Genomic DNA, 24,657 nt, shown 5'->3' with positions numbered 1-24,657 from the left:
CTGTTCACCACCATCTCTTATCTTCCCCCATCCAAAACCTTGATCTTTTCTACCCCCATTAATACACCCCAAATCCACCTTTTTCAAATGCTTTCTATCCTGAAAGCCCCAGTACTGCCCATTTGTTTTATCCCGTGTAAGCGGCCCAGCCCTCTCCCTTCCACAGATCTCCCGATGTCTCTGGTCTCTACTGTTGTCGTGCTCCCCTCTTATCTCCCGCTGCCATTATTATATGTTTCATGTGTGTTTGTTTTTTGTGTGTTAGCTCTTACACGAGCCTTGACTTTGTATACAAAAAAAAAAGGCATCGTCCTGCATTCAGTTTCCTTGTAAAGGAGCTCGTATTATTAAATTGGCTCCATTGTACAATTATGCCTTGCTATGTATTAGGCCATGTCAGGGTTCCATGCACGTACACGTTTTTGGAGAGCTGCACATTTATTCGCAAAATATATCTCGTTTGATGTTGCTTGCCGTGAGAAGTGGGAGCAAGCACTCAAATGCCTGACCATACTGTATGTCTATCTCATGACTCCGTTGGGTGTTCTACAATGGGAAAAACTTCTGCTGATTGGTGGTGGGGGGAGGGTGAGGGGAGAGGACGTGACATAACATCATGGTGTTACATACCTCTCTTGGGTGAGCAGTTATGTCTACATGGGTGGAGGTGAAAGGGGGTTAACTGCTTCTCCGTAGCCTCGCTTTAATAAACCCTCAAGACACGTCACATGGTAACCTCAGGACATTGTTGCTGATATCCAATTTAATATTCTCAGGAAGTGTTTTCATTACCCAGATTCCCTTCGGACCACCTTGAATCGCAATCCATTTATAAAAGGTTATTAACTGCTCACGGCTCGTAATGACGGTGGTGTGGGTGTATTACGTAGTTCAAGCAGAAATGACCTTATTTCCACTTTACAAGAAAGATCCACCCTCCCGTCCAGACCCGATTTACCACCAACCGCTCTTATGTCAGCCGTCTGACCAATGTACACATCGCTCGTCAATTTCCTACATGTCAGAATCGGCTCTGAACCACTCGAGCACTTCCGTTAAACCTTTCCAGATATCAGATATCTGGATTGAAAAACTTTCATTATCCATAAAATATACAAATCTTAATACGAAACTCTCCATCAAAGCTTTCTGAACTATCCCGTTCTCTGTGGCCCCTTCCTTCATTTCCTCAAATCCAATTTGATCCTCTCCAATATGTAATCTCCTCATTTCGTATGAAGCACATGACTGCTGCCTGAGATTGCGGATACATGGTTGTACCGCTAATGCAGTTCCCCCTGTGGGTTACAGAAGGAATTTGGCCAGGGAAGTTTGATGATAGCTCGCCTCCTCTTCTCGAAGGACACAGTGGGATCATTGACGTCCACCAATTGATACCGGCAGACAGGACGCCCAGTTTAACGTCTAGCACGACAGTTTATAGCTGGGTACAATACCGTGCTTGAAATGTGCTGCCTTGAAATGCTTAAAGTGAGTTCGCTTCTCCAACATTCTCAAGCAGGATTACAAATAGTTTCATCCAACATCTTCACAACAGTGTTTCGATAATAAGATCGAGTCACGCTTTACTCGTGGCTTTGTAACAATTTAAGATTCTCTGCTTCTTTGCTTCAAAATGCTGCACAGCCATATCCACAGCCTCTTGCATGTGTGCTGCAGACGCAACGGCCAGCTGATCGTGCCGCAGGTTGTCGAGCACATGCCCTTTTGTAGTTGCCAGTTCCTGAGATAGACCCCGCAACCTTGCGGGCGTAAACGTCCCGCTACCTGGGCGAGGGTTCCATGCCATGGGGCAAGGAAGGAAGGCGAAAAAGTGTGAATGATGAAAATCTCAAATTGTATATATCGACATGACGAAATACTATGACTTCTAATACCATCACCTTAACGACCACAATTATTCCTGTCGTCTCAAAGGGATCAATCGAGGAAACATTTTGTCCCAAGTCATTCATGCATTGGCTAGGTTATTTGTCTGACTTTTTTTTTTTGTTTTTTTTGTATACAGAGTCGAGGCTCGTGAAAAAGCTAACATTTATCAAACAAACAAATCAAACAAACAAGCAAACAAAGTATATAAAAAGTGGAACGGTCTACAAGATGGGGAGAGAAGGGGAGGAAGCACACAAACACAACATTTGAGAGCAGGGACATCGGGAGATGTGTGGGAGGGAGAGGGCCTGGGGGGAGGCAGGATAGGTAGAAAACGCAAGGACACTAAGGACTTCCAGGAAAGAAGTCAAAAGTCACCTCAAAAAAATGGATTTGGGGTGAAATTAGCAGGGGTAGAAAAGATTAAGGTTTTGGATTGGGGAAGATAAGAGATGGTGGTGAACAGCCGTTTTAAAGACCTGGAGGGAGGAGTGGGATTGAAGAGAGCGAGGGAGTTTGTTCCAGAGGCGGGAGAAAAGAGGAATGAAGGAGTGAAGGTGAGCAGAGAGTCTTGATTTTGGCAGTTTAACCATAAGAGGGTTGCAGGCAGATCTTGTGCGACCTGTAGGAATATTTGGGGGACAGAGCCCAGAGAGAGCTGGGGGAGCAAGGCCGGAGAGGAGTCGGTAGAAGACGGAAAGACCACCAACCTGCCTGCGGTGACTAAGTGAAAGGCCCTCGGAGATAGCGTCATCGCGGGAGATTCCAATGATTCTGAACGCTTTGGTTTCAACAGCGTGAAGACGAGCTAGGTGTGAGGCAGGAGCACCAGCCCAGAGGGGAGAGCAGTACTCCATTGAGCTGCGGATGAAAGCCTTGTATGTGGTGAGGAGCTCAGGTGTGCCAAGGAAGGACTTCGCACGACGGAGGATGCCCAGTCGGCGACTGGCTTTGGAGGCCAGCTTGGAAATGTGGTTTTCCCAGGAAAGATCATGGCAGATAGTGAGACCCAAAAGCTTGAGTGACAGAACTTCCTGGAGAGGATTATTCAGAAAGTAGATGGGAGGGTTGTCCAGTCGGTCTTTTCGGAGAGACATCGTAAGAGTGTGAGATTTGTCAGGATTGAAAGACATGTTCCACTTGTTTGCCCAGTCTGATTTTGTCCAGGTCTGCAGAGAGTGAGGAGGCTGTAGACTGCCGATCTGAGGGATGAGGAATGGAGCGGCAGAGAGTGGAGTCATCAGCAAAGAGATAGAGAGGATTTTCAAGAGAGTCAGAGAGATCATTGATGAAGACCAGAAAAACATGACATTTGATTGAAGGTGGCAGGAAGTTGTTATTTGTCCAGGGTCCAGGGTGCTATCTCACTTGATTCACATGAAATACACAGTGGGGTCTTTGGCCACCAACTAAAGATGGGCAGATGGAACACCCAGCTTAATGTACATCCTTGAGACGGAACACTTTGTAATGCAACGCGCTGTCCGTGCAGCTCCAATCGAAACGTCTTTAGCCAGGTTGGGACTCGTATGGATGTTAAGCTGGGAGTCAATTATGAGTTGGCCCACATGTACGTAGCAACCTTTTTTGGGGGCGAACGACACTGCTGATGCAGTGCCCCCTATAGGTTAGGGCAGCAATTTGTTTGACAGGCTGGAGACAACTCATCTACTCCATAAAAAGACACCGTAGCATCTTTAACCTGGTTCGCACCACAAACCCTGCCATGCTAAAGGTTGGAACCTTTGAGCTGTTCTGAACAGCCAGACTTGCCTTTTTTTGTCCGCACCTCCATCACACCCAGCACAGGCTGTGGTATACATGACTATGGAGCTGTTTGTACGCATGACAAAAAGCGTCAGGTTTACTGCAACAAAATAGTGGATATAAAGCTCGTTACAAGTGCGGAATTGGTGTTTTCCTGCATAACCAAGGATGTCTTCATGGCCCATAACATGACCAACATGAAACTCCAGACATTGGGTATTTTTGAGCATTTTTTTATGCTCAGAGAATCGTGGGTCATAAAGTCATCAACTGTGAACTTCTCAACACCTTCCGCAATGTTTAGAATATAATGGCATGGCATGGTTCTCAAATAGTCTAAGTGTTGAAGATTATTACAATTATGCCATCCCAGAGCATCGCAGGTATATTTCAATTGCTCATGTGTTGTGATCGGAATAATCGTATCTCTTTGCACATTGGCACATGTGTGAACACAGACATTGAAAGCCATTGATCACGTTTTTTGCGTATCCGTGTGGATGTGAATACAGCTCAAGTCAAGTATCCTGCTTCAGAGTAGCGACCCTTCAAAGCTTGTAAACCCGAGTCAATGAAATCTCGGTGGCATTACGTACCTAATGGTGCGAGGAGGACAGACCAACAAATGGCATGCAAGTAACAAAGTAAACAAGAAGAAAAAGACGAAATTATGTCTTTAATTAATTTGTCTTTAAAAAAGTAATTTTGCTGTACGAGTTAAAGGCTGTCAGTCGGCAATCCTTGGTTGGATTGCAAAACAAACTAGAAAGAGCAATCAGATTGCAGACCCCCGCCAGGACGTGTTTTCAGTTAGGTTTTAAGGCTTTTGTGTTAAAATAAATATGGCGGCCAAACCACGAGACCGATAACGTCATTTTGTTTTTCTCCACCAATTTATCCATAGATGATGCTCAATTAATTTCATCTTTATCGGATGAAGTTTTGTACTTGTCGAATTATGACGTCATAATGGAGGCACCTATGACATCATCATGAACATACGTTATTCCACATGGAGAGTTCTTTACAATGAGCCATGTCTCCATTTTTTCTATGCAGCACTTTTGGAGATATAGAGGTGCAAAGTTTTTCGTTTTTTCCAAGATGGTGGGCGAACCACGTGACCGATAACGTCATCATTATTATTTTTTTCTCCACCAATTTATCCCTAGGTGACGCTCAAGAAATTTCATCTTGATCAGATGAGGTTTTGTACTTGTCCGAATTATGACGTCATAATGGAGGCACCTATGACATCATCATTAACATACGTTATTCCACATGGAGAGTTCTTTACAATGAGCCATGTCTCAATTTTTTCTTTGCAGCACTTTCGGAGATATCGAGGTGCAAATTTTTTCGGTTTTTCCAAGATGGCGCCCATACCACATGATCTATGACGTCATAATTATCATAAAAAAATTATACAGGTGGAGTTGCAACTCTGGTGAAAATTTCCTGTCAATCGGACCAACGGTTGCAGAGAAAATCATATTTATTCTGTGCGGACAAACAAACGGACACAAATGCAATACCCTCTCCTCAATCGAGGGTAAAAATTCTGCATATGTATGCTCTCAGGTATTGTCTTTGTGCCAAAATAAAGTGAGGTGTACGTGTATGCCATCATGTACTGTGCTTAAGTTTGAACAAAATCGGGAAAAATGGTTGGGGACACGTTTATGTAACAAAATGGCCACCAGTCGGCCATCTTGGACCTTATCTCAAAAAAACGAGGTGCATATGTAAGGCATCATTCATTATCTGTGTGCCACGTTTGAGCAACATCGTTAAATGCATGACCGAGAAATGTTTGAGGACTCGTTCAGCATCAGGTTTTTTTTATTTTACAAAATGGCCGCCAGTCAGCCATCTTTGATGGCATTACAAAACAAAATTATGTGCATACCATCATGTATGTTCTTTGTGTCAAGTATGAACAAAATCAGTCCATACATCTTCGAGATATGGTTGCGGATGCACGGATGGACGGACGAGACCCAATCCATAAGCCCCCGTTTCGGACCAAGTCCAATGGGGGCTAATTTTACAAAATGTGAATAAATCTCTCGGTGAGTGGTTAGAATAACCTGGAGGTTTTCAAAGCCAATGTTTGAAGAAAAGGTGGTTGAAAACCTACAGAATCTACTGAAATCTGGAAGTGAAGAAAACCCTGGAGTCGTTGAGAAATCGGGTCGTCAGGTTAGTGGGAACATTTTTCCACTCGGCCCCAATATTCTAACTACATATATTGGAGAGAAGTCCTTTTGGCCTGTACTTATTTCTATGTCAATTCTCAAGACGTGATATCCACCAAGCATTAATATTGAGGTTTTGCCGTTAAAATAATCAGTTCATCATTAACAAAAATTAGAAATGTCATTTACACAAATTGGCCCAAAATGATCCCCACCCTCACAACTGGCGAGATTTGCATAGACGTAATATAATATGTAGGATGTTGTTCACGAGCTGCCACTTATTTCAGGCTCTTGTACTGTGAGGTGCAATCTAAATGACTGGGAAACTGCCAAAAACAAAAACAAACATGCGATTGGGAAGTGGTGTGTCGCTGTGGGACACGGTTCACCGCTGTCGGTTGGCCATGGAGAGCGTGGCCTGAAAGATCCCAAGTTAGCGGCTACCTTGGCTCGCGAGGACCGCCCACGGATGTCATGGATAATGATGCCAGTGTCCCTATTAGATGTGCTGCAGTTGTTCGTATTCTTAGCAGCAGCCTGTTGGGAAATAACAGCACTTTGGGAGTGGTAGACGAATCTTTACTGCGCTCTTGTCTGGACCAGGTGATGCATGTGCAAAACGGAAACCCTTTCACGAAGCCTAAATGCTGAACCTTCGGAAAGCACGCTAAATAATATGGTCATTTGCTCATAAGAAAATAATAATAATAATAATAATTCATTTATTTTGTATAGCGCTTTTCCAGAAGCCCAAAGGCGCTTTGACAGAGTGGAAAACATAATGCATAACAATACATGAAAACAACAATTGCAAAAAGACAAGAATCAATAGGGAAATATTTAAAGCAAAAGGAGGGAGAAGGAGAAGAGATAGTCAGGGGTTAAATGCTGTGGGTTGAATGTTGAATGCAGTGTTGAACAGGTGGGTCTTTAGTGATGTTTTGAATGTGGTGAGTGAGGAGGAGTCTCTGATGGTGTGAGGTAGTGAGTTCCAGAGGGTGGGAGCAGCGATGGAGAAGGCCCTGTCCCCCCAGGATCTGAATTTGGTCCGGATGGAGGGGGTCAGGAGGTTGGTACCAGCAGAGCGGAGGTTGCGGGTGGGAGTGTGTCTGGAGAGGAGGTCAGCCAGGTAGGATGGGGCCAGGTTATGGAGAGCTTTGTATGTCAAGAGGAGGATTTTGTACTGGATTGTGTCCCAGCCTGTGTGTGGCCTGTGTCCCAGCGATACACCTTGACGAGCCTGGAGGACCTTACAATCGGATTTCTCAGAATTGGATGGTCATTGGCCTCTGGTTTGCAGCAGTATGGTGGAATTACGAACTCATCATCATGATGATCTGATCGCTCACTGTCACTCTCACTCAGCAAGTCACAAAGACATCAAGCAGCATTCAAAGCTGTGAGGTACCCACTCACTTGCGAGTTGTTTCAGTGTGTCGGACACGCAGCGTCTCAATGCCACGTCCACCTGGTGCACAAGACTCGCTCCGCATTCTGCTCGAGACTGGGCCTGCGCATGAAAATTGTTTGAAAAGAAAATTCAAAGATTGACCGCTCATCGGATTTGATAAAGTAATAATTACAATAAGATGTAGAGTTAAAAAATGACGCCATAAAACGGTAAAAGGGAAAAAAAAAATACACCACCAAACTGTCCATAAACAAAAGTCGGCCCGTGTCGCATCGCTCTTGTTCAGGGATGGTCATGTGACCAAAGACAATGGCAGGTCACGTGATCTGAGACAATGGCAGGTCACTCGATCTTTCATGGGCACGATCACACCCCAAAGGGATCTAGTGGCTCTTCTTTTTATGGCACCATGATTAGGGAAGTGTCTGTGGATTTATGTTGTTTTCAGACGTACAGCGAGAGGAAGTTGTAAACATTTATAGTTTGTAGACGATGTACAGTGGCAAGTGTTACAGTGCATATTTTTAGTTATTACATTTACATATACAGCCAGACCTCTGTATCAGACACCCTGGTTAAAACAAACATCAAGGACATGTTTTCATCAATGCATATCGGCACTTTTTTTCACAATCTACATTGATGGAAAACTTGAATATAAAGAAAGATTGCTTTGTCCCGCTGGCAAGCTAAATGGATACACGAAGTCCTACATTTAAACATAGGGGCAATACCCCTGGTTGCTCACCGGGTAGAATAAACAGTATACTGCACTGACTAAGGGTATTTTAAACCAATTTCAATGGTTGCTAGAAGACAGGGCAGCACATAGAAGAATCATACTAACATAATCATAACACTTTAAACAAACAAAGAAGAAAAAAAACCCTATTTTTGGGGGTAACCCCCTCCATTTTTTTTTAAAGCCATGAACAAACTTTAGTCACAACATAACAAATGTCTTTTGTGCCAAATTTGGTTGCAATCCCATCAGCGGTTTCGGAGAAGAAGTTTCAAGTGTTTATGGACTGATGGACGGACGGACTGACTGACTGACGACGCGGCATCGCATAAGCTCCCATGAACTTCGTTCCAGGTGAGCTAAAAATCGTCGAAATGCAGATGGGATTTCCAAAACGTAAAGGTCCAAAACATCTAAAGAAACAATTTATTATTCCCTCGTTTTTAAGTCGCCCTGGTGGTGAAATACACTGCCCACTACAAATACATCTCCACCGCCGAGGAAGGACAGATACACCCCGGTACTTGCTTGCAGTCTGCAAGCATTGCCCGACTAGTCTATAATATAACTGTTGCAGTGAGAAAAAATAAAATTAAACCGGAATTTGAAAGATTTGCCTTTGTTGACGCTGTGTGTTACCTTTTCCAGAGAATCTGAGTCTTCGATTGCAGGCACTGGATTTTCCATTGCTCTGGCTATTCGTGCCATAATCATATCTCTTAAACACAACACGGGAGGGGGGAGAATAGATTAGTACAATGCTAGACAATAGTAATTTGTGCATTCTCCAATCAAATTTGAGAGCATTTTACAATCACTGGTAACAAAGCAGGTATTATTAGTTTGGTTGTACAAAAAGTAGTCGGCTCGTCGGACAGCTTTTAACCAGAGAACTAACTTAGACCAAGGTTAACTAAGCAAAATAAATGTATTGCAAATGTAGAAGAGTGCAACGCAACATTAATTGTCTGTAAACCACCATTGACAGATTTCTCGAAATTCTCAATCATACACTGGTGTGCACCCCTACTGATATTTAGATCATTAATTTGTTGTGAAGTTCAATTTTTTATGCCTCCGCCATCGAAGTCGCCAGAGGTATGTTTTCAGGTTGTCCATCCGGCTATTCTTTGGTCCGTGATAGGTTTCGTTGCCGTGATATCTTGAGAATGGCTGAAGGGATCCAAATCAAACTTGGTACATTTATGTATAATGATGCAAAGATGAACGGATTTGATTTTGGGGTCAAGAGGTCAAAGGTCAGAGTCTGTAATAGGTTTTTGTTACCACGATAACTTAAGAACAACTGAAAGGCTCCAGAGAACTGAGAAGACCAACCACCACTGTACTCAAGATGTTGCATAAAAGACTGAAGCTTTATGCCTATATAGGTGCAGATTCTGCACGAACTCAAACCAAATGACAGTCAGTCATTGAACACATACACAGCAGTCCAAAGGTCAATGTGTGGTGTTGACTTCTCCATGACCACTTGGTGGGTCCGTTTTTCTTTGCAGAGGATACAGTGACCAACATTTTACATGAACATGTTGGAAGGATTCGCCTTCCCACAGATTAAAGACCTGCAACCCGATATCATTTAACTCCTTGCGGCATATCATGTATTGCGTGCATCATTACGAGTTCAAGCAATAAGTTGAAGAAGAGCTGTGGTGATATCACACATCCCTAACGGACCCAAACTGTCATGTTTACCCAGACAGTCAGATCTCCATTCACTGTTACTGTGCTCTATGACTTGCCATTGAGTGCTCGGAGAAGCTTGGTGATTTTAATAGGGAAGCCAGAGTTGAAGTGCCCTCCATAAGCCATCTTGCCACACACAGTCAAATGTTTTTTCAAAGTCTATATAACAACATTATACGAGGGTTGCCCAAAAAGTTTTGCAACACTTTCTATACTTCAGCCACAATCAACAGGAAATATCTAACTTATTCTGTAGTTCATTTTGAATGTCCCGTTTACTACTGCAGTGCCGCGGAACAATAAATTTTCTAGCGCATGTGCAGGGGGTCGTCAAAATGGCGCTGTGTGGTGATGAGCATTTTAAACAACGGCCTGTTGTTGAATTTCTTGTGGCGGAGAAGGAATCAGTAACAAACATTCACAGGCAGTTTAAAAATGTACACTTAAATCGTTGGGCTTAATGAATTGCGGGTTCTGAGAAAGGCCAAGCGGAGCTCAGTGACGCGCCTCGCTCTGGCCGGCCAACAACAGCAGTCACTCCGGCGTTGCTTCAACGTGCTGGTGAACTCATTCAAAAGGACCAACGGATTACAACCAGAAGGTTTGCAACTGAGCTCTCAGTATCCATGGGAAGTGTGAACAACATTATTGATGCCTTAGGTCATCATCTAAGGATCTAAGGATCTAAGGATCATCATCTAAGGATCTAAGGATATTCAAAAGTGTGTGCACGTTGGGTTCCACGAAGCCGAACCGACGATCACAAAACTTTGCAGAAAGAGGTGTGTTCAGATTTGCTCTCCCGTTACGAGGCTGATGGTGAAAGATTTTTGTCACGGATCATCACTGGGGAGGAAACATGGATCCATCATTTTGAACATGAGACTAAAACACAGTCAATGGAATGGCATAATCCAACTTTTCCTTGGAAGAAGAAGTTTAAGGTTACCCCTTCAGCAGAGAAAGTCATGGCCACTGTTTTTTTTTTGGGATGCAGAGGGGTGATTTTATGCCAAGGTCGACATTATGCCAAGTGGTCAAACCATTAACTCAGATCTGTACATTCAAATTCTTAGCGGGGTTAGCGGGGGCTAACCCCCGCTCTTGCAGGGAAAATGGCCTTAAAATGCCTGTTGTGTTGTTGTACATTCAAATTCTTAAAAAATTGCAGAAGCGTTTTTGGAGAGTTCAACCTCACAAAAATGTTGTTGAAATCCCCCTTCAACACGACAACGCACAACCACACACAAGTTTGAAAACACAGGAAACGATCACAAAACTCAGATGGACTGTTCTTCCCCACCCACCCTACAGCCCAGATCTTGCTCCCTCAGATTTCCACCTCCTTGGAGCCCTCAAAGATGCCATCCTTGGGAAAACTTCTTCTGGTAAACTTCTTTCCTGGAAGTCCTTGCAGTGTCCATATGTTTTATACCTCTCCCACCTCCCCCCAAGCCCTCTCCCTCCCACATTTCTCTCGATGTCCCTGCTCTCAAATGTTGTGTTTGTGTCCTTCCTCCTCTCTCCCCATCTTGTCTACCGCTCCCCTTATTTTGTGTTTTATGTGTCGGTTTGACTTTTTGTGTGATTAATGTTAGCTCTTTCACGAGCCTCGATCTTGTATACAAAAAAAGAAAGAAAAAAAAAAGAGGTTTTGGGAGCGATGATGAGGTTATTGAAGGAGTGAAGATGTGGCTGCGAGTGCAGGATTCAGACTGGTACAAGAAGGGGATACATGCTCTTGTTTCTCGTTGGCGCAAGGCTGTTGAAGTTGACGGAGACTATGTAGAAAAATGAGTGTAATAAATACATCTAGTTATCCTATGAGTCTGTTCAAAGAATTCTATAATAAATTACTAGCAATAAAAAAATTGTGTTGCAAAACTTTTTGGGCAACCCTCGTACATAATCATGGTTCTGTTTCGCTCATAGCGTGGTGGTTGAGATTTTCTTCTCCTGGTGACTGATCCATTTGTAATTTGTAACCAACTGAATTTAAACGTCTTTGGTATGACTCGGCCAGGGAAATGTCTGGTATATTTTGGCTCGGAACGGATACTCTATCCATTACACCACCAGGTTTCGTATACAGATATTCAATAGGTTTTTATTGAATTGCATACCATGTGCTCGTTTAGAAAGTGTGGCAGATGTATGTCAACTTTTGTGTGTGCTTTTCCTGAATATTCACCGTTTACTGGATGTGTATGATATTTCCGTTATGACCTTGCCACTTTCTATAGGTTCTGAACATGATGGGCTGAAACCTACTTTAAGGAATTCAGCTCAAAAAAGTTAATCACAGGATGTGGTCACACTAGCCTTGGCCTGTATCCAGCACATGTCAATATATAATCATTGGCTATTAAAACTGACATATTTTAAGTCAAAGACAGAAGAGTGCTTACATCTGTACATCAGGTACCACAATGGAAGTGTCCAGATGCAGACTTTCTCGTTCCCAATCTCGTTGCTCCACATCAGGTACTTCCAACCGTTCTGCCATGGTTTGCAATACCATCACAGGAACAGGGACAATCCGGCTGGCATTCCGCTGGAGGCACAGCTCCAGAGGACAGTTCAGGAAAATCTGAATGAAACCAGCAGAGACTGGGGCCAGAAGGATGAAGGAAGAATGGACATTATAAAGCTCAAACATTATGAAAATAATTTCATTTTCCATGCATTTAGGAACTGAGATGGATTTGGAGTGTCGTAAAGGAGAGCATCACTGTGGAATGCTTATCAAATTTCATCTGGTATGAGAAAGAATAACCAATATTCATACATTTGGTAGTGGCTTTAAGGAGGGCGTTTTCTGGCTTTGATGCCGCTTGAACTACTTCTGCACAAAAGACCAAATATCTTGAATCCGTTGATACTACCATTGGTTGGTGATAAACTTGCATAACAAGGTGATAACATTTGGTGCTTAACTTCTCATTAGGTGATGGGCATGCATCCATTAGGACTTAGGTGATGAAATTGTGGCCGTTATGTGATCGACTTGAATAGCTAGGGAATAAATTTGAAGAGCTTGGGGGACAAACTTGAAGAGCTAAGGGACAAACTTGAAGAGCTAGGGGACAAACTTGAATAACGAGGGGACAAACCTGAAGAGCCTGGCGATAACCTTGCATTGCTTGGTGGTAGCCTCACTTTGCTCAGCATTATCCTTGCATTGTTTGGCAATTATAGCATTGCATTGTTTAGCGGTATTCTCGCATTGTTTGGTGGCATTATAGCATTGCATTGTAATGCATTGCTTGCATTATTCAGAGAGTCTTACATTGTTTGGTGATATAGCATTGCATTGTGTGGCGGTATTCTTGCATTGCTCAATGATAGCCTTGCATTGTTTGGTGATATAGCATTGCATTGTGTGACGGTATTCTCGCATTTATCAATGAGAGTCTTGCATTGTTTGGTGATATAGCATTGCATTGTTTGGCGGTATTCTTGCATTGCTCAATGAGTCTTGCATCGTTTGGTGATATAGCATTGCATTGTTTGGCGGTATTCTCGCATTGCTCAATGAGTCTTGCATTGTTTGGTGATATAGCATTGCATTGTTTGGAGGTATTCTTGCATTGCTCAATGATAACCTTGCATCGTTTGGTGATATAACATTGCATTGTTTGGCGGTATTCTCGCATTGCTCAATGAGAGTCTTGCATTGTTTGGTGATATAGTATTGCATTGTTTGGTGGTATTCTTGCATTGTTCAATGATAGCCTTGCATCGTTTGGTGATATAGCATTGCATTGTGTGACGGTATTCTCGCATTGCTCAATGATAGCCTTGCATTGTTTGGCGGTATTCTTGCATTGCTCAATGAGAGCCTTGCATCGTTTGGTGATATAGCATTGCATTGTGTGGCGGTATTCTCGCATTGCTCAATGATAGCCTTGCATTGTTTGGTGATATAGCATTGCATTGTGTGGTGGTATTCTCGCATTGTTCAATGAGAGCCTTGCATTGTTTGGTGATATAGCATTGCATTGTGTGGCGGTATTCTCGCATTGCTCAATGATAGCCTTGCAGTGTTTGGTGATATAGCATTGCATTGTGTGACGGTATTCTCGCATTGTTCAATGAGAGTCTTGCATTGTTTGACGGTATTCTCGCATTGCTCAATGAGAGTCTTGCATTGTTTGGCGATATAGCATTGCATTGTTTGGTGGTATTCTTGCATTTTTCAATGATAGCCTTGCATTGTTTGGTGATATAGCATTGCATTGTGTGGCGGTATTCTCGCATTGTTCAATGAGAGCCTTGCATCGTTTGGTGATATAGCATTGCATTGTGTGACGGTATTCTAGCAGAGTCTTGCATTGTTTGGTGATATTGCATTGCATTGTTTGGTGGTATTCTTGCATTGTTCAATGATAGCCTTGCATCGTTTGGTGATATAGCATTGCATTGTGTGACGGTATTCTAGCAGAGTCTTGCATCGTTTGGTGATATAGCATTGCTCAATGAGAGTGAGTGTGACGGTATTCTCGCATTGCTCAATGAGAGTCTTGCATTGTTTGGTGGTATTCTTGCATTGTTCAATGATAGCCTTGCATTGTTTGGTGATATAGCATTGCATTGTTTGGCGGTATTCTCGCATTGTTCAATGAGAGTTTTGCATTGTTTGGTGATATAGCATTGCATTGTGTGGCGGTATTCTCGCATTGTTCAATGAGAGCCTTGCATCGTTTGGTGATATAGCATTGCATTGTGTGACGGTATTCTCGCATTGTTCAATGAGAGCCTTGCATTGTTTGGCGATATAGCATTGCATTGTGTGGCGGTATTCTCGCATTGTTCAATGAGAGCCTTGCATTGTTTGGCGATAGAGCATTGCATTGTGTGGTGGTATTCTCGCATTGTTCAATGAGAGCCTTGCATCGTTTGGTGATATAGCATTGCATTGTGTGGCGGTATTCTCGCATTGTTCAATGAGAGCCTTGCATTGTTTGGCGATATAGCATTGCATTGTTTGGCGGTATTCTTGCATTGTTCAATGAGAGTCTTGCATCGTTTGGTGATATAGCATTGCATCGTTTGGTGATATAGCATTGCATCGTTTGGTGATATAGCATTGCATTGTTCGGCAATCAGAACCTTGCATTGTTCGGCAATAGAGCCTTCCTGCATTGTTCGGCAATGGAGCCTTCCTGCATTGTTCGGCAATGGAGCCTTCCTGCCTTGTTCGGCAATATTGCCTTCCTGCATTGTTCGGCAATAGAGCCTGCCTTGCATCGTTTCGGCAATAGAGCCTGCCTTGCATCGTTTCGGCAATAGAGCCTGCCTTGCATCGTTTGGGCAATCGGAGCCATGCATCGTTTGGGCAATCGGAGCCATGCATCGTTTGGGCAATCGGAGCCATGCATCGTTTGGGCAATCGGAGCCATGCATCGTTTGGGCAATCGGAGCCATGCATCGTTTGGGCAATCGGAGCCATGCATCGTTTGGGCAATCGGAGCCATGCATCGTTTGGGCAATCGGAGCCATGCACCGTTTGGGCAATCGGAGCCTTGCGTCCTTTGGGCAATCGGAGCCTTGCGTCCTTTGGGCAATCGGAGCCTTGCGTCCTTTGGGCAATCGGAGCCTTGCGTCCTTTGGGCAATCGGAGCCTTGCGTCCTTTGGGCAATCGGAGCCTTGCGTCCTTTGGGCAATCGGAGCCTTGCGTCCTTTGGGCAATCGGAGCCTTGCGTCCTTTGGGCAATCGGAGCCTTGCGTCCTTTGGGCAATCGGAGCCTTGCGTCCTTTGGGCAATCGGAGCCTTGCGTCCTTTGGGCAATCGGAGCCTTGCGTCCTTTGGGCAATCGGAGCCTTGCGTCCTTTGGGCAATCGGAGCCTTGCGTCCTTTGGGCAATCGGAGCCTTGCGTCCTTTGGGCAATCGGAGCCTTGCGTCCTTTGGGCAATCGGAGCCTTGCGTCCTTTGGGCAATCGGAGCCTTGCGTCCTTTGGGCAATCGGAGCCTTGCGTCCTTTGGGCAATCGGAGCCTTGCGTCCTTTGGGCAATCGGAGCCTTGCGTCCTTTGGGCAATCGGAGCCTTGCGTCCTTTGGGCAATCGGAGCCTTGCGTCCTTTGGGCAATCGGAGCCTTGCGTCCTTTGGGCAATCGGAGCCTTGCGTCCTTTGGGCAATCGGAGCCTTGCGTCCTTTGGGCAATCGGAGCCTTGCGTCCTTTGGGCAATCGGAGCCTTGCGTCCTTTGGGCAATCGGAGCCTTGCGTCCTTTGGGCAATCGGAGCCTTGCGTCCTTTGGGCAATCGGAGCCTTGCGTCCTTTGGGCAATCGGAGCCTTGCGTCCTTTGGGCAATCGGAGCCTTGCGTCCTTTGGGCAATCGGAGCCTTGCGTCCTTTGGGCAATCGGAGCCTTGCGTCCTTTGGGCAATCGGAGCCTTGCGTCCTTTGGGCAATCGGAGCCTTGCGTCCTTTGGGCAATCGGAGCCTTGCGTCCTTTGGGCAATCGGAGCCTTGCGTCCTTTGGGCAATCGGAGCCTTGCGTCCTTTGGGCAATCGGAGCCTTGCGTCCTTTGGGCAATCGGAGCCTTGCGTCCTTTGGGCAATCGGAGCCTTGCGTCCTTTGGGCAATCGGAGCCTTGCGTCCTTTGGGCAATCGGAGCCTTGCGTCCTTTGGGCAATCGGAGCCTTGCGTCCTTTGGGCAATCGGAGCCTTGCGTCCTTTGGGCAATCGGAGCCTTGCGTCCTTTGGGCAATCGGAGCCTTGCGTCCTTTGGGCAATCGGAGCCTTGCGTCCTTTGGGCAATCGGAGCCTTGCGTCCTTTGGGCAATCGGAGCCTTGCGTCCTTTGGGCAATCGGAGCCTTGCGTCCTTTGGGCAATCGGAGCCTTGCGTCCTTTGGGCAATCGGAGCCTTGCGTCCTTTGGGCAATCGGAGCCTTGCGTCCTTTGGGCAATCGGAGCCTTGCGTCCTTTGGGCAATCGGAGCCTTGCGTCCTTTGGGCAATCGGAGCCTTGCGTCCTTTGGGCAATCGGAGCCTTGCGTCCTTTGGGCAATCGGAGCCTTGCGTCCTTTGGGCAATCGGAGCCTTGCGTCCTTTGGGCAATCGGAGCCTTGCGTCCTTTGGGCAATCGGAGCCTTGCGTCCTTTGGGCAATCGGAGCCTTGCGTCCTTTGGGCAATCGGAGCCTTGCGTCCTTTGGGCAATCGGAGCCTTGCGTCCTTTGGGCAATCGGAGCCTTGCGTCCTTTGGGCAATCGGAGCCTTGCGTCCTTTGGGCAATCGGAGCCTTGCGTCCTTTGGGCAATCGGAGCCTTGCGTCCTTTGGGCAATCGGAGCCTTGCGTCCTTTGGGCAATCGGAGCCTTGCGTCCTTTGGGCAATCGGAGCCTTGCGTCCTTTGGGCAATCGGAGCCTTGCGTCCTTTGGGCAATCGGAGCCTTGCGTCCTTTGGGCAATCGGAGCCTTGCGTCCTTTGGGCAATCGGAGCCTTGCGTCCTTTGGGCAATCGGAGCCTTGCGTCCTTTGGGCAATCGGAGCCTTGCGTCCTTTGGGCAATCGGAGCCTTGCGTCCTTTGGGCAATCGGAGCCTTGCGTCCTTTGGGCAATCGGAGCCTTGCGTCCTTTGGGCAATCGGAGCCTTGCGTCCTTTGGGCAATCGGAGCCTTGCGTCCTTTGGGCAATCGGAGCCTTGCGTCCTTTGGGCAATCGGAGCCTTGCGTCCTTTGGGCAATCGGAGCCTTGCGTCCTTTGGGCAATCGGAGCCTTGCGTCCTTTGGGCAATCGGAGCCTTGCGTCCTTTGGGCAATCGGAGCCTTGCGTCCTTTGGGCAATCGGAGCCTTGCGTCCTTTGGGCAATCGGAGCCTTGCGTCCTTTGGGCAATCGGAGCCTTGCGTCCTTTGGGCAATCGGAGCCTTGCGTCCTTTGGGCAATCGGAGCCTTGCGTCCTTTGGGCAATCGGAGCCTTGCGTCCTTTGGGCAATCGGAGCCTTGCGTCCTTTGGGCAATCGGAGCCTTGCGTCCTTTGGGCAATCGGAGCCTTGCGTCCTTTGGGCAATCGGAGCCTTGCGTCCTTTGGGCAATCGGAGCCTTGCGTCCTTTGGGCAATCGGAGCCTTGCGTCCTTTGGGCAATCGGAGCCTTGCGTCCTTTGGGCAATCGGAGCCTTGCGTCCTTTGGGCAATCGGAGCCTTGCGTCCTTTGGGCAATCGGAGCCTTGCGTCCTTTGGGCAATCGGAGCCTTGCGTCCTTTGGGCAATCGGAGCCTTGCGTCGTTTGGGCAATCGGAGCCTTGCGTCGTTTGGGCAATCGGAGCCTTGCGTCGTTTGGGCAATCGGAGCCTTGCGTCGTTTGGGCAATCGGAGCCTTGCGTCGTTTGGGCAATCGGAGCCTTGCGTCGTTTGGGCAATCGGAGCCTTGCGTCGTTTGGGCAATCGGAGCCTTGCGTCGTTTGGGCAATCGGAGCCTTGCGTCGTTTGGGCAATCGGAGCCTTGCGTCGTTTGGGCAATCGGAGCCTTGCGTCGTTTGGGCAATCGGAGCCTTGCGTCGTTTGGGCAATCGGAGCCTTGCGTCGTTTGGGCAATCGGAGCCTTGCGTCGTTTGGGCAATCGGAGCCTTGCGTCGTTTGGGCAATCGGAGCCTTGCGTCGTTTGGGCAATCGGAGCCTTGCGTCGTTTGGGCAATCGGAGCCTTGCGTCGTTTGGGCAATCGGAGCCTTGCGTCGTTTGGGCAATCGGAGCCTTGCGTCGTTTGGGCAATCGGAGCCTTGCGTCGTTTAGGCAATCGGAGCCTTGCGTCGTTTGGGCAATCGGAGCCTTGCGTCGTTTGGGCAATCGGAGCCTTGCGTCCTTTGGGCAATCGGAGCCTTGCGTCCTTTGGGCAATCGGAGCCTTGCGTCCTTTGGGCAATCGGAGCCTTGCGTCCTTTGGGCAATCGGAGCCTTGCGTCCTTTGGGCAATCGGAGCCTTGCGTCCTTTGGGCAATCGGAGCCTTGCGTCCTTTGGGCAATCGGAGCCTTGCGTCCTTTGGGCAATCGGAGCCTTGCGTCCTTTGGGCAATCGGAGCCTTGCGTCCTTTGGGCAATCGGAGCCTTGCGTCCTTTGGGCAATCGGAGCCTTGCGTCCTTTGGGCAATCGGAGCCTTGCGTCCTTTGGGCAATCGGAGCCTTGCGTCCTTTGGGCAATCGGAGCCTTGCGTCCTTTGGGCAATCGGAGCCTTGCGTCCTTTGGGCAATCGGAGCCTTGCGTCCTTTGGGCAATCGGAGCCTTGCGTCGTTTGGGCAATCGGAGCCTTGCGTCGTTTGGGCAATCGGAGCCTTGCGTCCTTTGGGCAATCGGAGCCTTGCATTGTTGACAATAGAGCCTTGCATTGTTACCTCCGCCATCAAAGGTGGATGGTGGTTATGTTTTCTCGCCTGTCTGTGAACAAGATAAACTAAAAAGTTGTGGACGGATTTGGACGAAACTTGGTGGAGAGGTTGCGTATGTGACAAGGGAGACTTGATTCAATTTTGGTGAAGATTTGAATCCGGATCAAAGACGTTATGGACGGATTTGGACGAAACCTGGTGGACAGGTTGGGTTTTTGACAAGAATGAATCGTTTCAATTTTGGTGAAGATCTGAATATGGATTCGGATACGAGAATTATTACATTTTAAAAGTGATTCTTCACCATCGAGAGATCGGGCAAAAAACTATATATAGCATTGAAGGAACTGCGCTCCAACGCGAGTCGAAAGAATTGACGCGACCAAAGACGGAATTCGTCCGAGTTGCTTTATTGTAACAAAACAGCTCAGGTATTCCAACAAGCCCGTTTATCGGGCAGCAATATATATACACATTTATGTCGGGAAGTTTGCCCGGCAAAAGCTATACCGGGCATGCCCGGGTGTCAAGGGCGAGCCTTGGAAAGGCGAGTCTGGACCTGCCCGGGCGTGTTTGGCTGCGGCCTGGCAAGTCGAGGCTGGGCGTGCCCGGGCGCTCTGGACGAGCACTGGAAAGGCGATAGCGGGCGTGCCCGGGCGCTCTGGGCGAGCCCTGGAAAGGCGATAGCGGGCATGCCCGGACGCTCTGGGCGAGCCCTGAAAAGGCGATAGCGGGCATGCCCGGACGCTCTGGGCGAGCCCTGGAAAGGCGAGAGCGGGCATGCCCGGGAAAGACGAGACCGGGCGTGCCCGGGAGGTTCGGGCGTGCCCGGGAACAGTGAGTCCGGGCATGCCCGGGAGAGGCGCGTCTGGCCGTGTTCTGGCTGGTGCAAGGCGATTGTGTGCATCCAGCGGTAACCGCTACACACGCCCCTCCAGAATCGACCTGCACCGGCAGGGTCAATTTAAGGGGGGTCTGGATGACCCGGTCGAAGCGACCCCTGGAGGGTCGTGGGGAGGGGTCCGACATGGTGGTGGGTGGTCGAGCGGGGGGAACTGTGGACGGGGGGCGGCCTCGCCGCGGAGGAAGGGCCAACCGTGGTGGTCGGTCGACGTCCATGTGCGCCGGTTTGAGGCGGTCCACAGAAATCCGGTCCGGCCGGCCGCCAAAGTCGACGATGAAAGACTTGTCGCCCCGTCGCAGGACCCGGAAGGGCCCGTCGTACGGCGGCCGGAGTGGCCCCTGGTGCGTGTCATGACGCACAAAGACGTACTCCGCTGTGCGAAGCGCCGGGGGGACGTAGGACTGGGGGCCACCGTGGCGGGACGTCGGCACGGGGGCAAATCGTCGGGCGGCCTCCTGGAGGTCCGAGCGCTGGCGAGCGGCGGACCAGGGACTGGTAGCGTCGGGCACGAATTCGCCCGGGACGCGGAGCGGCTGGCCGTAGACGAGCTCGGCGGTGGACGCCTGGAGGTCTTCCTTGGGGGCCGTGCGAAGGCCCAAAAGGACCTACGGCAGCCGGTTGGCCCAACCGTCGTCCTGAAGGCCGGCCATGAGTGCGGCCTTCATGGAGCGGTGAAACCGCTCGCACAACCCGTTGGCTTGGGGGTGGTAGGCCGTGGTGCGGTGCAGCGTGACCCCCAACGAACGGGCGACCGTGCCCCAAAGCTCAGACGTGAACTGTGGGCCGCGGTCGGACGAGATGTCCGCTGGTGCGCCGAAGCGCGCGACCCAGGTGGCGATGAACGCCTGCGCCACGTCGGCGGTGGTGGTGGAGGCGAGGGGCACGGCCTCCGGCCACCTGGTGGTCCTGTCCACCATGGTGAGCAGGTGGGTGAACCCCCGCGAGGGGGGCAGGGGACCCACCAGGTCCACGTGGACGTGGTCGAAACGCCGTTCAGGCACGGCGAAAGGTGCCAGCGGGGCCTGGATGTGGCGGTGGACCTTGACCCGCTGGCAGGCCGTGCAGGCGTTGGCCTAGTCGCGGATGTTTCGTCAAAGGCCGTGCCAGATGAAACGCGCCGACACCAGCTTCTGAGAAGCTTTCCGGCCCGGGTGAGAAAGGCCGTGGATGGAGGCGAAGATGCGGCGCTGCCAGGAAACGGGCACGATGGGGCGAGGCTGGCCCTGGGAGACGTCGCAGAGCAGGACGGTGCCCGCGAAGGGAATGTCGGCCAGGCGGAGGCCCGTGTCCGCCGCACGGAGTGCCTGCACCGAGGCGTCGGTGGTCTGGTCGGCCGCCATGAGCGCGAAGTCCACGTCGAGGTGGACCGCGTTCGCGCTGGCCCGAGAAAGACAGTCGGCCACGGCGTTGTCTTTGCCGGCGACGTGCCGGATGTCCGTGGTGAATTCCGACACGGCGGAGAGGTGGCGCTGCTGGCGGGCCGACCACGGCTCCGTGACCTTAGCCATTGCGTAGACCAAAGGCTTGTGGTCGACGAAAGCCGTGAACGGGCGGCCCTCCAGGAGGTGTCGGAAATGGCGAACGGCCAGGAATAGCCCAAGCAGCTCGCGGTCGAACGTGCTGTAGTTTAACTCGTTCGGCCGGAGTTGCCGGCTGAAAAAAGCGAGTGGCTGCCAAACCCCGTCCACCCATTGCTCATGGACGGCGCCCACCGCGTAGTTGGAGGCGTCCGTAGTGAGGGCGATGGGCGCGTTGAGCACCGGGTGAGCCAGCAGCGTTGTGTCGGCGAGGGCCCGTTTGGCGCTGGCGAAGGCCGCGTCCATGGCCGCGGACCAAACAATGTCATGCTTGGCCGGCTTGCCCCGGAGGGCCTCGTAAAGGGGCCGCATGAGCTGAGCAGTGCGGGGCACGAATCGGTGATAAATATTCACCATGTCGAGGAACTCTTGGAGGGCCTTGATGGAACGGGGACGCGGGAACGTGGTGATGGCCTCGACCTTGGTCGGCAGCGGCACGGCCCCGGTCTTGGTGATGCGGTGGCTCAAAAATTCAACGGTCGTCGCGCCGAAGTGGCATTTGACCGGGTTGACAATTAATCCGTGCTCGCTGAGGCGACCGAACAGTGTTCGGAGGTGGAGGAGGTGCTCGGCGCGGGACGTGCTGGCGACGAGGATATCGTCCAGATAGACGAAAAGAAACGGCAGGTCGCGCAGCACGCCGTCCATCAAGCGCTGGAACGCCTGGGCCGCGTTCTTGAGGCCAAACGGCATCCGCAAAAATTCGAACAGGCCGAACGGCGTGATGACGGCCGTCTTCGGGACGTCGGCCGCCCGGACAGGTACCTGGTGGTAGCCCCGTATCAGGTCAATTTTCGAAAAGATGACCCGTCCCGCCAAACGGGCGGAAAAGTCCTGAATATGCGGGATCGGGTACCTGTCGGGGGTGGTAGCGTCGTTGAGATGGCGGTAGTCGCCACACGGGCGCCATCCACCCCCTGGCTTTGGCACGATGTGCAGTGGCGAGGCGCACGCGCTATCGGAGCACCGCACGATGCCGAGGTGCTCCAATGCGTCGAACTCGGCCTTCGCCACGGCGAGCTTGGCCAGGTCGAGGCGGCGGGCCCTGGCGTAGACCGGCGGGCCCGAAGTGGGTATGTGGTGCTCGATCCCGTGCCGCACCGTGACGGCCGAAAACGTCGGCGGCGTGAGGGCCGGGAATTCCGCGAGCAGGCGAGCGAACTCGTTCGCTGCCGGGAGGGCGCACGCCAGTTCGGTCGGCGCGGAGCTGCTCATCGTGCACGCCAGGGAGCTGAAGGTCTCGGCGTTGACAAGGCGACGACGTTTGACGTCGACCAGCAGCCCGTGCGTGCAGAGGAAGTCGGCGCCCAGCAAAGTCATGGGGACGCAGGCGGTCACAAAAGTCCATTGAAAACGCTGGCTGCCGAAGCAGAGGGTGACGACGCGTGGGCCGAAAGTGCGTATGGCCGAGCCATTAGCAGCGACCAAAGAGGGGCCGCAAACGGCGTCCCGCCTGTCCTGCTCGGAGGCGGGTATGACGCTCAGTTGAGCGCCGGTGTCACACAGGAAACGCCGCCCAGACGCTTTGTCCCGAATAAACAGCAAGTTGCCCGAGTGGCCGGCGCTCATGGCTGGGAATGAACGCCGGCCCGGTCGTTTCCCGACCTGCCGAAAGTGCACGGGGGCCGGCACGTCCGAGCCTTGTGTCCGAACCTGGCGTGGTAATAACACCACGCCCGGTCAGGTGGAGGCCCCGGCCGTCGTGTCGGAAGCGGGCGGTGCGGCGTGGCGGCCGCCAGTTGCACCGGCAGTTCGGCCTCCAACCGCGCAGGGCGCTCGCGCGTCGTGGGCGTCGCCTCGGACGGCGGCGGGCTCCAGGTAACCGCACCGATGTGCTGGCCCGCCGAGGAGATCTTATCGGCATTCCTGGCGAGGGCGTGGGAATCCGTGATCAACGTGCCAGCCAGGGCGAGGCGTACCGGGTGAGGCAGCTGGCGAAGGAACAGCTCGCGGAACAGAAAATCCGGAGAGTGCTCACTGAGCAACGAGAGCATATAGTCCATGCGCTCGGACGGGCGCGTGTCGCCGAGCTCGGGCAGAGCGAGCAGGCGCCGTGCGCGTGCTGCCGGTGAGAGGGCAAAAGCGTCGAGGAGGAGTGTCTTCAGCGCGTCGTATTTGTCAGCAGCTGGCGGGTGCTCGAGGAGGCTGAAGGCGCGGGCCGCAGTGGCCGAACCGAGCGCCGCCACAACATGGTGGAAGCGGGTGTCGTCCGCGGTGATGCCTCGCAGGGCGAACTGAGAGTCCGCCTGAGCGAACCAAACAGCCGCGTGAGCCTCCCAGAAGGTAGGCAGTTTAAGCGTCACTGCCGTATCCATGTCGGTAGGTCACCAATGAAGGAACTGCGCTCCAACGCGAGTCGAAAGAATTGACGCGACCAAAGACGGAATTCGTCCGAGTTGCTTTATTGAAACAAAACAGCTCAGGTATTCCGACAAGCCCGTTTATCGGGCAGCAATATATATACACATTTATGTCGGGAAGTTTGCCCGGCAAAAGCTATACCGGGCATGCCCGGGTGTCAAGGGCGAGCCTTGGAAAGGCGAGTCTGGACCTGCCCGGGCGTGTTTGGCTGCGGCCTGGCAAGTCGAGGCTGGGCGTGCCCGGGCGCTCTGGACGAGCACTGGAAAGGCGATAGCGGGCGTGCCCGGGCGCTCTGGGCGTGCCCTGGAAAGGCGATAGCGGGCATGCCCGGACGCTCTGGGCGAGCCCTGGAAAGGCGAGAGCGGGCATGCCCGGGAAAGATGAGACCGGGCGTGCCCGGGAGGTTCGGGCGTGCCCGGGAACAGTGAGTCCGGGCATGCCCGGGAGAGGCGCGTCTGGCCGTGTTCTGGCCGGTGCAAGGCGATTGTGTGCAGCCAGCGGTAACCGCTACAGCATGATATTTTTATGTTTGTGGGGTGTAGTGATACTGTAGACCAGGTAGAATGTATAGATTAGTGTGCTCCGACTGGCCTGAAGAAGAACCATCTCGATGTACCATAAGTCGGGAATTTGTGTCGACCGGACTGTCATGTAAGCGTGTATATTTTGTCCCCATCAGAGGAGTGGGGCTTGTTAATTAGCGAGGGATTATGGGTAAATTAATCCCCTGTATGGAATTACTCCCGCCAGGGAGTAATGCATTCGA

At 50.4% G+C, this 24,657-nt stretch overlaps 1 protein-coding gene across 2 annotated transcripts in view; it reads right to left on the bottom strand.

Moving 5' to 3' along the window:
• Positions 1-741: 741 nt before the first annotated feature.
• The window catches only part of PSTK (phosphoseryl-tRNA kinase), a 33,206-nt gene continuing 9,290 nt past the window's right edge, over positions 742-24,657 (bottom strand). The window contains exons 3-6 of one of the 2 annotated variants that reach the window (XM_068109795.2): positions 12,130-12,331; positions 8,654-8,732; positions 7,278-7,371; positions 742-1,788 (exon numbers count right to left, since the gene is read on the bottom strand). In XM_068109795.2, coding sequence (XP_067965896.2) covers positions 1,580-1,788; positions 7,278-7,371; positions 8,654-8,732; positions 12,130-12,331 — 584 coding nt within the window. In that variant the 3' untranslated portion in view covers positions 742-1,579. The remainder of the gene's footprint in view (positions 1,789-7,277; positions 7,372-8,653; positions 8,733-12,129; positions 12,332-24,657) is intronic. The other variant, XM_068109796.2, reaches the window with a different exon arrangement.

This window comes from Myxine glutinosa, chromosome 3, assembly GCF_964187855.1.
Source record: "Myxine glutinosa chromosome 3, kmMyxGlut1.1, whole genome shotgun sequence".
NCBI lineage: Eukaryota > Metazoa > Chordata > Myxini > Myxiniformes > Myxinidae > Myxine > Myxine glutinosa.
This window is presented reverse-complemented; position numbering and strand designations above follow the sequence as displayed.